The sequence below is a fragment of the Pelecanus crispus genome, chromosome 1 (assembly GCF_030463565.1).
Source record: "Pelecanus crispus isolate bPelCri1 chromosome 1, bPelCri1.pri, whole genome shotgun sequence".
In the NCBI taxonomy this organism is placed as follows: domain Eukaryota; kingdom Metazoa; phylum Chordata; class Aves; order Pelecaniformes; family Pelecanidae; genus Pelecanus; species Pelecanus crispus.
The window spans coordinates 131,721,104-131,735,689 of NC_134643.1; the positions used below are offsets into that span (position 1 = coordinate 131,721,104).

A 14,586-nucleotide genomic window follows, 5' to 3' on the forward strand; every position below is an offset into this window, starting at 1 on the left:
TACAGATAAATTTGAGGAATTGCCTAAATAATACAAGATCTATTGTTACCAATATCTAAAACTAAAGCATTGTGGTGGGTATCCAGATGTAAGAACAATAAGCATGTATCCCAAAGTTAGGAAATTCAGGAATTTTCTGGAATAGGCTGTGCCTTTATGTATTGTAACATGACAGTGGTGATGGCTTTGAGTAATGGAAAAAAAAATGTGTAGAAATTCCTGAGGTAGAGCGCCTCACATATTTGCCTGTGACAGTTCATGGATACTACAACATGCAAGCACTTTATAAAAAGGGCTTCCTGTTTCTTTGGTTTTCTTTTTTTGCACTGTTTTTTTGTTTGCAATCTTCTGTCTTGACAGGACTTTACATTGCCAATCGTACTGTTATCAGAAATCTGATATTAATACCCTTGAACTAGAAGTATTTTAAAGGAAAGAAAATATAGTGGAGTAACTGATAGCAATTGATATTGAAAAGCAATACAGCAACATGTCAATACCAGCATATCAGTACTTTATATTATAAGTTGTAATAATAACCAAATACCAACTGCTGTTGCCACGTAAGGAGAAATATACATATATATTACATCAGTAATGATAAATTTGTACAGTTCTTTAAAATAATGTTAAGATTTTAATTTTCAAATGGATATACGCCTAAGCAAGTATATCCTGATATACACTTACTGTATTTTATAAGCAAGTACGTTGTTGAACTTTTCTAAGGCAGGCATGCACCTAGAATGCTTTTAGTCATGCCATATGGTTTAGTTTATTTCCTAAAGGTAGACATAAAAAACCTAGGCAGGAAAATAAAACTAAAACCATATTTTTTTGATGGCTAGGTTGTACTATTTCAGCATTAAAAATGTCCAGGAAGAAATAAAAGTCCACAATGCATTTTCAATGAAAAAATGTTGTTCCACCTTGCTATCTAGTTTAGATTCAGTATCAAAAGCTAATGTGAGAGTTCTGTTGCCTGTTGCTACAGGATTTGACAATGCTGGCTGCCTGCTGTTATACTTGCAAAGAATATCCAAAAAGAGCACCCCCCCCCCCCCTTTTTTTTTTCCTTTCCTCATCAGTGATTGGATGAAAAAGCTTTCTCTACAGAACTATCAGGAATTGTTAGGAATTTTCTACTTTCTTGATAATTATTCCTACAGTTAATTTATTCAGATTGTTGTGGCTTTTTCCTGACTTCTGTTAAAACAACTACTGGCTTATTTCTCTTTTTAACAAGAAAACTTCTTCTCTTAGAGAATTCTAGATTGCAAAAAGAAAGGAATGTTATTGTCATGTACTACAGAAATCTCTAGCTAGGTCTTGTTATATCTTTCTGGCATTAAGCCTTCATTACTAATTTTGCATTAACTTACTATTTTGCAGTAAGTAGTATAAAAACGGTCTTTGACTCTCTCCATGTAATACTTCCTTATGCATTCAGTGCACTCTTTTTATTAGTTCTGATCTCTCTTTTCTTTTTGTAGGAAATTTTGCTTAATCTTCCTTCTTTTCCCCTCTGTTGCTTGCTTTTTTAAAGATCTTGTCTCAGCCACTTCCTTCTTCCAGTCATGAAGAATGACTTTGGAAATTTTTGATATTTGTAAATTTTGGGCACGTTTTAGAGAGATCTTAGCTCTGTCTTTGTTGTGATTTTGGATAAAGATACTTTGAATTATTACTCTACTATATTTTTCTCAATGTAATACTTTTATAATTTGGCTAATCCTTTTCAGTAGGGGCTATGCATCGGGTGACTTAAGAAAGCACATTAGCTTTACTATGTTTCTTAAGTTGTATTAAGTAAACTTTTTACTTGGCAGCATTCCAGTTGCCCATTGGCATAGCGAGTGTATAGCCTGCTTCTTTCTAAAGTTTTTCAAGTATTCTTCAGAAATACTAAGGGGCAATATTTACTAAACAACCAACTCCCAAGAAACTCTTTTTTATACTTTATTGTAGTGCCACACAGCTCTTCACTGGCTTCTGAATGTGATACATGAGCATGGCTGCTGAGTATTCATGACAAGACATTGAAAAACATCTGCCATTTGCATTTTTAAATCAATTAAGGAAAACCTGCTTTCATTCTTTTTTTTTCCTCCAGTAGATCTTCCTTTTCTGATTTATCAAGTGTATTTAACTGTTTGCTTACATGTGTAATGATATACTGTATTTAAGTGGAAAAAAGAACCAATAAACAGTAGGTTTTTTAGAAACTCTTCTACAAATCTGTTGTATTCAGATAAAGTGAAAGAAAATCAGCAAATAAACATACACAGTGATAGCAAAAATTTCAAAACATCAGCACTTGTTAAGGGACATAAAAGAGTGGTTGCTTTTTCAAGACTACTGAGTAGAGTGATGTTCCAATTCAGATGAGATCATTTGAAGACCTGATATATAAACAGAAGTCAGAAGAGACTAGGCTTTTCAATATGGTTGCTTATTTAACCTTCTAGGTGTCCATACCTGCAAATTCAGTATTCAGGTTAATTTAACCAGTTATTTGTGACACATGCACGGTGTCAGAGGCTGAGATAAGTTCACTGTGTAATTTAGCTTTGAGCTTCTAAATAGATAGAACCATCATTGCTGAATAAAAGCTAATATAATGTGCAAGTAGTTGACTAATTGCTGAAGGCACATAGTTTCCTACCTTCAGAAATTATGCCAGCAGATTGTGATATGGAAGACCAGTGTTTCTATTCTTGCTCTTTCCCTCCTCCCACAATTTGTAATAGGGCTAAAAAAAATTAACTAAACCCAATTCAGAAATTTGGATTCAGGATCAAGTAAATGTTTCCCATAGGCATTTGTCTAACACAAATCTATAAAATAAAACTGTTTGCCTATGTCACATACAATATCTCCTCATCAAACAATAAATATCCTGTCCAGGGAAGAAAACTGTACCCAAACCCTGTATTGTTCCACCTGAATTGTCACTGTTGAAGAAATACTTGCAGTCTCATTCATTTCCATGGGTGCAGGCTCTGCTTCCTGTTACATAGAAATAACATAAATGCTGCCCATTGCTTACTGTTACTACCTTTGTCTCAGAAATCGTTAGGCCAGTTGTGACCCTGTGGATTATTTTCATTAAATCTTTAAATTAATTCCTAGTCTAATCTTTGCTGAATATTTTATGAGACTGAGAAAGAAGAAAACATGCTAAGATGAGAAACTTTTAAGTCCAGTTTACTTTATGGTATTTAAAGTTAGCATGAAAAAAACATTTTTCAGAAAAAAAAAAACCTTCACCTATAATTCACAGGCAAGTGATTTCTGTAATCATTTTGATTTGGAGATCCTGTCTCACTTTGGAAACCATGCCTTATTGCTTAAAATATTTATCATGTTAAATAATGTTGTGGTTTAGCCCCAGCCAGCAACTAAGCACCACGCAGCTGCTCTCTCACTCCTCCTACCCTGGCAGGATAGGGGAGAGAATCGGAGGAGTAAGAGTGAGAAACACTCCTGGGTTGAGAGAAGAACAGTTTAATAATTGAAATAAAGTAAAATAGTAATGATAATAATAACAACATACAAAGCAAGTGATGCACAATGCAATTGCTCACCACCCACCGACCGATACCTAGCCGGTTCCCGAGCAGCGATCGCTGCCCCCTGGCCAACCCCCTCAGTTTCTATACTGAGCATGACGTCATATGGTATGGAATAGCCCTTTGGCCAGTTTGGATCAACTATTCTGGCTGTGCCCCCTCCCAATTTCTTGTGCACCTGGCAGAGCCTGGGAAGCTGAAACGTCCTTGACTGGTGTAAGCAGTACTTAGTAACAACTAAACCGTCAGTGCGTTATCAACATTCTTCTCCTACTAAATCCAAAACACAGCACTGTGCCTGCTACTAGGAAGAAAATTAACTCTATCCCAGCTGAAACCAGGACAAATAAACCTCACCAACTGACTTGCTTTCCTTTCCATTGATTGTAATTGATCACAATATTTCAATTATTCAACTGACCTATTCTTCAATGTATTTTTTTAATGCATAAGAAACAAATATTTTAACAAAAGAATGCCAAACTAAATATTATAAATATGGAATGGGATGAGTAGGAAGTCTCTTCTTCGTTTTGTTTTTAAATTTTTCTATAGGAGGCATTTCTGTTTGAAGTGTGCATTTCAAAGGTGGGTCCAACTCAATGAAAGATAACCCTAATTATTAGTAATTACAATTTCCATTTAGTGCAAGAAAGTAAACCTCATGCAAAAATATTTTGGAGCTTCCAGTGCACTGTATTATCTTCCTTCAAATACATGTTGTAAACATCTACTTTATCTTGAAATGCAAGTATTTAAAATGTGTACTTTAAATTTTAAGTAAATATTTTGTTTCAACATCCTAAAATAATTCTTGTAGACAGAGAAAATCAGGAACTGTACTAATGAGCAGAAGAATGGGAAGGACAGTTTCATTCCTTGTGTAACTGACAAACTCAGGTCACTTTTATGAAAGATAGCCAATGGGGATAATAACTTAGTGACAAAATAGAAAAAAACCTAATAATTCAAAAATTACCAGGCCATTAATCTTGTCTTTAAAAGAGGACAAACTAATTTATTTCAGAGAGGGTTAAACCTGAGGTGCAATTTATAATCTTTTTGATAGCCTAGTAATGTTGAAAGATTAATAATGTCATTCTGTATGATTCGTCTCTTGAAGTTGAGCTATTTTTGTGAAAAAACTAAAGTAGTGATGACATAAGGCAACAAGAAAGCTTCAATTTGCTGTTCATTTGCAGAGAGGTGAGAACTGAATACATGAGGAGCACCTCTTTGTGAAAAAGAATGAGCAGCATCACAAATGAAGATTGATTGCACTTTCAAAATTCAGTAGTCATCACTGAAGATATTAGAATAGTTTCAGTCCAGTTGTCATACATATCATCAGAAAATAAGCCAAATTAAGAAACAAGAATGGAAAATCCACAATTCCACCAATTTGTCAGGTGTTCCTCCTCAGGGAGAAGCAATTTGTTTGGAGTTTTATCTGTAAGGTTCTATTAAACAGTCTTTGTTACATATAAAACTACAGTGAAGTTCTTACAGCTGCAGTCTTCCATGTAGTTTTTCAGGTTTCTTAGAGACTTTTGGGAGAGTTGGACTGGGGAACTCTTTTTATGGCCAGTCACTGGAGTTCCTCATGTGTCTTCCCTTCTCTTTTGAAAGTGTCCTACAAGGGCTAGTGAAGGCCTTAAAATACTGTGAAAGAGTCTGATCCCTTCTGTAAGCAAGAGCAGAGGAGGAAGTCTTTGCAGCAGAATTGATAGACCTGGCTATGTCCAAAGATGGAAAGCATTTGTATTACTTCTTCCTTACTCTAGAGATTATTGTGGGGGAGTTTTTCCTACATGGTGTAGATTGGACAAATGGGACTTTTCACGATTCTGATCCAACTTGGACACCCCTGGCATTTTCAGAATCTCGGACTTTCAATCCAATCTTGGGCATAGGAAAAGTCTAATGAGTAGCTCTCATGAGAACTACTAAACTTAACAGAATTCCAGTCATTGCTGGGGCTACTATTAGCCAAATATACTGTATTGTCTCTGATAACTCATAGTAACTGTTGACAAAAGTATAGTAACTGCTGTACTTTTTTGATATTTACAGAAATTCATATATGTTTAATTTTTCTACTAGATTTAATAGACCTTTTAAAATACTTCTCTCTGTGCACTACTAAAACCAATAGAAAATATTGTTTAGATGCCTAAATATATCTTTTTTTAGGAAAATAAAAATTTGGCTGTGCTTATATTATGAGTCCTAAAATTCTATTGTTTGTTTTAAATTGTTGCATGTACTGCTGGGGAGACTTTCCTACAGTTTATTGGAACTCTCTCCAGATTCTGTTTGTGAATTCGATGTTTCTGAAAAGCTTTACAACACTGCAATTTTTTGGTTTTATTTTTAGATAGAAGTGATGCAGTTGAGCTTCCTATAAAATTTATTCCTCGGTATGCTGGTTGCTACCACTGTCAGATTCTTCTGAAGTCCTCCTGTGATATTCGTGTCTATGAGATTGAATGCGTAGTGAATACAGACCATGCTGAAGCAGAGCTTGAATTTCTAACTCCAGCTTACCAGGCAGTGATTCAGGATATTCCAATAGTAAGTTCACTTTACTACTAGAAACTAAACTAAGATTCAGGATTTTTAAAAACTGGACTCCAGATAAATACTGTTAAAATTTACGGTTGTAAAATGCACAAATATGACTCAAAGTCCACATTGGACATACTGTAAAGCTTGTTGGGAAAAATAGTTTCTGGCAGTTCTTAAAGTAAATTATTAGTTTGATGGGCTTATTTCTAATGTTTCACTTCTGTCCTGACAATTGTTAATCTGTTATTTCATAATGTTATCACACTGAAAGTGAAAAAAAGGAGTTGTTTAATCTAGGTAATAAATGTATTGTTTCTGAAAAAAAAGTGAGGTGTTGAGGAGTAAAATAGAAGAACTAGATTACATACAATTTGAAAAATAAGGCAAGCGTAGGCAGTATATCATATATAGTTTTATCATATCTATTTAATATATGAAACCCTTGACACATAAGAAGTAAGACTACAGAATGAAGATGGAGTGTAGGCTGGAATATCATCTCCCTCAGAAAATTATTGCTCAAAATTTAGAGAACTTTTCTGATTTAAAAGAAAAAAAAATGAAAAAATTATAAGGAAGGAGCTTAAGCTGTGAGAGAAAAGGTAAAGATTCTTTAAGAGATAAAGATGGTAAAATATTTCCTGAGATTTAAACTACGGTTTGGTCTGCGTACTTGATAGAACCTTTTGATATTAGAGCCATTGAAGAATACTAGCGAGTTAATTTATAGGAGAATTATTCTGAGATTTTGTAGATAAAAGAGTGGGGGCAGATTCAAACAAAGAGACTTAATGTCTGGGAAATGATCACACTGTGGATGCTCTGTAAAATACTGAAAGTAGACCAGGAACTAGTTCATTAAGAAAGGAAAAAAAAAAGAAGAAAGTAAAGAAAATGAAAGGAAATCATATTACTGTACTATCTTTTCGTACACATAAATTTTAAGATATTCGTATACAACTTATTAAACATTGATTTATTGCATGTTACATTAGCTGAAAAACAGCTGTTATATTACACAGAAAGGTAAGTTTTTTCCCACCTCCTTTAGACAGGCAGTTTCTAAAGACATTGGCTTTATTATTTTCATTTTTTTTTCCCCCCACTTCTGAGTGTTCCTAAGTATATGCTTTTCAATTTCATGCAGGGGTCATGCTTTTTACACTTGTAAGTCCTTCTTGTCTTCTTAGCAAGAAAATAAAAGGTACCCCAGTTGGAGCATATACTCTGTGTGTATGTGTGTGTGTGTGTGAGAGAAGGAACGTGTGTCTATCTGTTAGTCTGTCTCTTTCTATGGAATGCATACACGTGGTCACAAAGTCTGCTCTAAATGTTATGCCCTAAATTTGCAAACTCAAAAGGTGATGAACAAACAAATATAAAAATGTGGAGTTGTTCCTGTCCTTTTACATCTTAAGCTTAATTTTGTGATTGCACATTTTTTTCACAAGGTTTCTTTCACATTCAGTATAAGAAATGTGTGTTACTCTGGTAAGGTGTTAGATACTTTACATTTTTATATACATTCATTCTAGCTGGAGCGTCTGCATTTATCAGAAATTTCTCCATATTCTTATGTTGTTAGTTAGCACTGTCATATTTATCATTCAAATTACTGAACTTTGAAATACACTATAGAGGAAGACATGCTCATAGAGAGTGAAACTGAGATATGGGGTTGTTCAATATGCTAAACTTAGTTTCTTGAACCTAGTATTTAGTGTTCAAAGTACTTTTTACGGACACTAGCAAACTAACTGTCATAACATCTGTGTGGCAGGTGAAACACTTTATAAATGGAGCATATAAAATGGTAGAATGATGTGCTTAAAGCCACACAGTGAATTAGTGACAGAACCAGAATAAGAACCCACCTGAATCTGAAATCTGTTATTGTGTCTTTATATGGGAGTTAAGGCTGAACATCTGAAGTTTCTGTAATTCTCAGAAGCATGAGATGAATGTAATTGTTCCATCATTCACTTTCCACTTTCACTCTCCAGTGAGAGGCATAGGTCCTATACCTGCAGCCTTATTATGTACCTTGGATTTAATCACCCACTATCCTGTGAAAAGATTCTAACTCCCTTAGCATTAATTATGTTTCTCATTGACTTAACAGGCTTCGGATAAGATTTCACATTAAGCAGAGATCCTGTAAGAATTAGATGATTAAGTAATTCAAGCTGTTTGTTAATGCACCAAGTTCAAGGGAGTAGAATTTAACAAATATTTTATTTTCATTTTCTAATGTTTGTGGTTAACCTGAATATCTTTCTTTAGAAGATATTTTTAGACAAATTCATGCTGTATTAGAAGGATTTGTTACAGAAGAATTTCAAAGTGACCATGTTTGTCAACTACATTTCTCCAGCTGACAAGTTTTTGTGTTTGAGATTAAGAAGAAATACTTGTTGGTGTAATCATCGCTAGTGTGGATAAAGGAAGCATCTGATACCAATGGCACTAGAAATCATTGAAAACAACAACTTAAGCCCCCAAATTTTGACTGTCGTCTTCTTTTCCTTACAAAAGAACAACCATAGAATCATAGAATCGTTTAGGTTGGAAAAGCCCTTTAAGATCATCAGTCCAATCATCAACCCAACACCACCATGCCCACTAAACCATGTCCCAAAGTGCCACGTCTACACGTTTTTTGAACACCTCCAGGGATGGTGACTCCACCACCTTTCTGGGCAGCCTGTTCCAATGCTTGACTACCCTTTCTGTGAAGAAATTTTTCCTAATATCCAATCTAAACCTCCCCTGATGCAGCTTGAGCCCATTTCCTCTCATCCTATCGCTAACTACATGGGAGAAGAGACCAACACCCACCTCACTACGTCATGGTGATGTTTTTCCTCTACCCCACCTTTTAAAACAGTAGGTTAGCAAAGGGTGATGACCTGCCAGTTTTAAAACTTGTCAAGCTGGTTTTCAAAGGATAAAGTTGTTCCTGATGCTGTGGAGAAAAAAAGCATAAGAATAAAAATAATCTTTTGATGCTTTCCCCACCCCCACTTCATTTTATCTTCAGCATGAGGATACCAGTTAATTGCTTTTTTTTTCATGTTTTCTACTAGAGGTGATGCAACTGTTGTTATTAGAGGATTAGTGACCACAGTAGTGGAAGTATTTTGAAAAACTGAGACACTATACAAATCTCAACATTCCAAACAGGCATTTGTGCTCAACTACTAGGAAATTTACCTCTTAACAACTAAGAATTAAGCATTAATCATACATATTAATCAAACCTTAGATATATGATACTGCAGGTCTCATGCCATGCCATGCAGTTAGCTCTGATGACCGCAGGTGGTGCTTCTTAGTTTCTGAGGTTGAGATAGCTGAGCTTGAGAGACTTTCAAAGAAGGAAACAAGTATCCTTCTCTTGAAGTATCATCTCTATTCCCCCAAATCCATTGTTTATCTCTGACATTTATGTACAGTTTTCCATGGATAAAGACCATTATGGGTCAAAGGATTACTTGCTTTTTTCATAACAGGTCAATCTTCTCTGTTTTGACAAGGCAGGTATTAGTTCTTGAATGCCAGTTTATTTTCTTTTTCAGATGAATGTTAACCTTGTTGAAGACTGAATGTTTGTTCATCTGATTCCTTAAAATAGTAGACGGCTGGATAGCATCACGTTAGTTTTACTATTTTTACGCAGCCCCCAAGCACGTATTACAAAATATCTCACTTCTTACCATAATCAAGCAGTCTTGTGATACATCTGGATGCAAGACAAACATGTTTCTTAAATAGGCTTTGATACTACTCAGGACAGGCATTCTTTAAAATAGATTAGTCTCTTGAAAGACCAGTTTCTGAGAACATAAGCCTGTAAATACTCCTTTAGAGATGGAGTACTTAATTTGCAAGCAAGACTGGTCCTGCAATACAGTCAGTAGCCAAATGAGGTGATACATGTTAGTATACCACATCAGCACTTCAAAGAGGTATACTAAGATTTTCTACAGATGGAAAACAGACAGAATTTTGGCAAGCATTAAACAGCACCATAAAGTTACTTGTAAATGTTTATAATGATACTTATAAATTCCATCTTGACCATTAGCTATGTCATGTACATATTCTTCTAATGAGTATTCCTGCTGATGGTATTGCTACTGATAGTATTGGTACCAATACCTCTGGCTGCCAGGAATAAGGGATTTATTAGTAGCTTAATTCATTTTTAAAGTACACTGTTTTATTCTCCCCAAAGGTGCTCTGAGCCAGTACTTTGGGAAAATGAGTACTGTGCTCTGATTTGATGATAACTGCAAGTAAGAGCTGAAATGCATGTTAAGAGCTTTAAATGCATAATCTAATTTACATCTTTACTTTGATTTCAGAGTAACATGTCCAGCCAGGACTGGAAACTTGAAGCAGTTTTGGAAGGACAGGGTTTTTATGGCCCTCCTCTAATAAATGTGGGTGTAGGTGAAACAGCTCTATATCCTCTCACGTTCAAGCCTATTGCTGAGTGCGTAACAACGGTAAGAAGGAAATGAGTTTCAACATTTGAAAAGGATGCTTGTGTCAATAAAATTTATATCAGTGTCCAAATTATGAAAGTGCTTAATCAGTTACTAAAATTAAGCATATGCTTGAGTGTCAGAAATTGAAAGATTGCCTACTAGCTGCAGTGAAAAAACAAAGGAACTAACTTTGCCAAGCTTAAGATTAGGCATGATAAATTTCCCCACCACTCTTTATTATCTGTTCCTTTATTTGCTCTTCTATCAAACCTCCATTTTAATGAAACAACCAGTTACTCTGTAGAGATTCTTTGATCATATATACTATGGTATATATGATATATGGTATCATATATATACATATATATATATACTTTGATCATAGACATATATTAAATTGTATTTCATCACCTAAGTAATAAAGTAGTACCATTGAGTATTTCTCATTGGATGCATACATCACAAATGAATTTATGTGATAGGTACTTTGTTTCATAAAATAATTTCTGTTACAAGTTAAGCCACTACTTAGAAGCTGCTTTTGCCATCAGAGTAATCACTATTCTGAATGCTAAAATGAAGAACAGAGCACAGGCTATGACACCTTTAGCAAAAAGCTGTATACGTATTTTTGCCTGTATACTAGCTCAGAGATTTTGACTGCAAGTTGCTATTCAAATGTGTGAATTGCCAAAGACAAAAAAAAAAAAAAATTGTTCTGTGAAACATTAGTAATCCTTCTGCATGCATTACCAACCAAATACAATGTAGTTTAGGAATCCAGTATTATAAAACTATTAAAAGCCAAAAGCCCTGAATCCTTTGACGACAAATAATTATGAAGAACATTTTAGTTGAAGAATAGATGGAAATTACTGAGCAAAGTTATATTTTAAATGAGGAATAAGGATGCATGAGAACATACTTTCTTGGATATTTGGATTTTTTTCATATTTGTTTTCCAGGAAGAAGCCAAGATGTATAAAATCTAGAAGTATGAAGGCTTTATATTGTTAAAGTTCATAATTTATAAAAATTAAAAGAAAAGCTTTTGTTTCTTTAGTTTTCTTCTCTGTTTAACAGCAGAGTTTATTTAAGAACTAGAAAAGTCAATAGGAACACTTTCTTGTAAGCATGCTTTGTTGCCTGGATTTAAGATTAATAGACTAAAGGAGTTGGTTTGGCAGCCAAAGGGGACTTTGGACTTCTACAGTTCTGAAACTTTTTTTTTCTTCTTTTTTCTTTGTCATAGGGAAGGCTTATTCTGCAAAATGATACAGCTGGCACTGAAAACATCTTTAGCCTTAAGGGAATAGGGAAGAAACCTCTGGCACAGGATCATATTGTGATAGATTGCCAAGTGAGAAAGGTCACTCGAAAAATTTTATGGGTGCCCAATTATACCAAGAACAAGTTAATGTACAAGGTAAATTTTTGCAATAATGTGACAAATATTTTTCTATCCAAAGGCCTACAAATTATGTATTACAATAGCAAATATTTTTGTAATTGCAGATATACTATTAAAATTCATGTGTACCTGAGAAATTATATCTAACTATAGTTTATAATATATAGATATGTTTATAGTCAGGAAGTCTGTGAGACGGTGTATGATTTTACTGTATGTTCCATGGAAAAAGATTTCTTAGTTTTTTAGTCTGGTTCCTAAAGGAACAACACTTCTATAATTGCACTGTTCATTTGCTAGTCTTTCCTACCTTCCTCCTCCACTGGTTTGAAATCAGTGGCCAATTCCATCAGTTTTGAAATCAGGGAAGGGGCTTGAGAATACAGAGTTCCTAAAATCTTAATAAAACTAAGGGAAAGATTGCAGCATGTACTCACTATATCTCTGTTCCTAATGGCTTAATGGCCTGGCCAATCAGTGGCTGCATTTCTTGGAAAAAAATACAGCAGTTAGTGTCTTTTGCCCAGCTGTTGTTTCAGGGATGTTAGAGGAAGTGGTGAACACTTTGTGTGTTTGCTGATGGGAAAGAAAATTTAAAGGAAATAATAAACTACAGTTGTTGAAGGGCAATGTGTCACTGGGGAGATGGAGTAGGAGGTGCTGAGGTAGTGGTGACTTCAGTGGAGGGACATAAGATATGAATTCTTAAAAAATACAGTTGTTAGTTTCCCTTCTCAAGATCTTTTTACTATTAAATATAATAATTATTTTTCATTCTTTTACTTAAATATATTTTAGAACTGTTTTTAAACACACACATTTTCCTGTTTAAAAACACTGTTGTATTACTATATCTCATGATTTTCCTACTATTCATCTTGTCTGCATATTTAATTTGAAAGTGAGAAAAGTATTTCAGTAGTATTCCTCACCTTCCTTATCCATGTATAGGACCCCAGCAGAGGTGGAATGTACATTAGGACAAAAAGATATGACTTCTGCTTTTCTTCTCAGCTGCAGAGAAGGTTCCTGAGCAAGAATATCTTGGACCTTACTCAACAAAAGCCATCTTTGTGACTCTGTTATGTTATTTAATTCTATTTAATTAGTAATTCTATGATTCTATGATTTAAATCTAGATACTATGGCTGTATACTATTTGCTAGGAGGGCTCAAACTATGAAAACAAGGCAGGAGAGCGTGATCTAAAAATTGTCAGCATATTTAAGTATGTATTTTTGAACAGAGGGGTTTGTGTGTCTTTTTTTTTTTAGTTTTTCTTCTGGGGGGAAGGAGGGAAAAGGGGAGAATGTAGAATCTAGAAGATAATACCTGACTAGTTAACTAGTGTGGACTTGTGAAATGAGTGATCTTTTGTTCTCAACGTTCGTACCAGTAGCACCAAATGCTGCTTTACTCAAAATGACAGGTATTGGTAGACAGTGGCCTCACCTTATTTTATAAAGAGAAATCATGTATATACCAGCAGCACTCTTCTATTGGCTTGATGGGAATTCATGGCAATGTGAAATACTTCCTTAAACTCTTGCTAGTCTCCAATTTTTCACTATTACAGGAGGATTTACATTTAATAAAATTTGCATATCATAAAAAGGTCCAGCTTCATGTTCCTGTATTTTTGACTGTTAAATCCCCCAAGCAAAATAGGAAATGTATTTTTTGGGCATCACCAGCATTGACACTTTTCAACAATCTTAGCTTTTTAGATGTGAATGCATTTACATTTCTAATACATTTGTACTTTTATCTCTGAAAGGGAACATTTTTGAAAGTTGACAACAGAACCATTTCCTCGGCTTTCCCACTTTGTGTGAACTCAATATTTTTTGTGCCAATGAAAGACACTGAAATATCAAACTTCAAAATGAATGCATTGAAATTATTCATTGTATGTCTTTTTCAGAAACATTGCGTTAAACAGATTTATGACAGTTGTGATTATTCCAGGGTGAGCTGGTTCTGATTGAACTTTGACCTCCTTGAGGGTGTTCTCTGGGTACCAAAATCTGGTTTTTTGGGGTGGGTTTTTTCTTCTGCTTGGTTGGTTTTGTGGTGGTTTGTTTTGTTGTGGGGTCTTTTTGCCTCTGTGAAGTACCGCTTGACAGTCTAACCATGTGTGCTCTTTTTGTTCTGGAACTTTTGGGAGGGAAGTACTAAGGCCAGCTATTTCATACTTGTATGCATGTAATAAATTAATTGGTGTGAATAATGTATTTTTCTCTATGCTAGGATTTTATCCAGAAGCTGTTGCAGAACAATTGTTGAAGCAAGGTGAGCTGTAATTGTTGGAAAAGGCATGATTACAAAACCTATCAGTGTCTGGAAACTGTGTCCTCAACAATATTAATCACTTCCAGCCCTCTCCAGCAGATGTCACATAGTGTCTTGTGCTATTGTAGTGAGTGAAGATCATTTGCTCACTTTTAATTCTGAAAGGGTTAGTCTGTAAATCAGTAAATCCAGAACATTACGACCATTATCTTTTGTTATTAGGAGAAAGGGGAAAACCTCCTCTAAGAAG

At 34.7% G+C, this 14,586-nt stretch overlaps 1 protein-coding gene across 1 annotated transcript in view; it reads left to right on the top strand.

Moving 5' to 3' along the window:
- Positions 1-14,586, top strand: part of CFAP47 (cilia and flagella associated protein 47) — a 353,360-nt gene that overhangs the window by 164,204 nt on the left and 174,570 nt on the right. Inside the window, exons 46-48 of the mRNA XM_075714741.1 lie at positions 5,950-6,146; positions 10,508-10,651; positions 11,886-12,059. Coding sequence (XP_075570856.1) covers positions 5,950-6,146; positions 10,508-10,651; positions 11,886-12,059 — 515 coding nt within the window. The remainder of the gene's footprint in view (positions 1-5,949; positions 6,147-10,507; positions 10,652-11,885; positions 12,060-14,586) is intronic.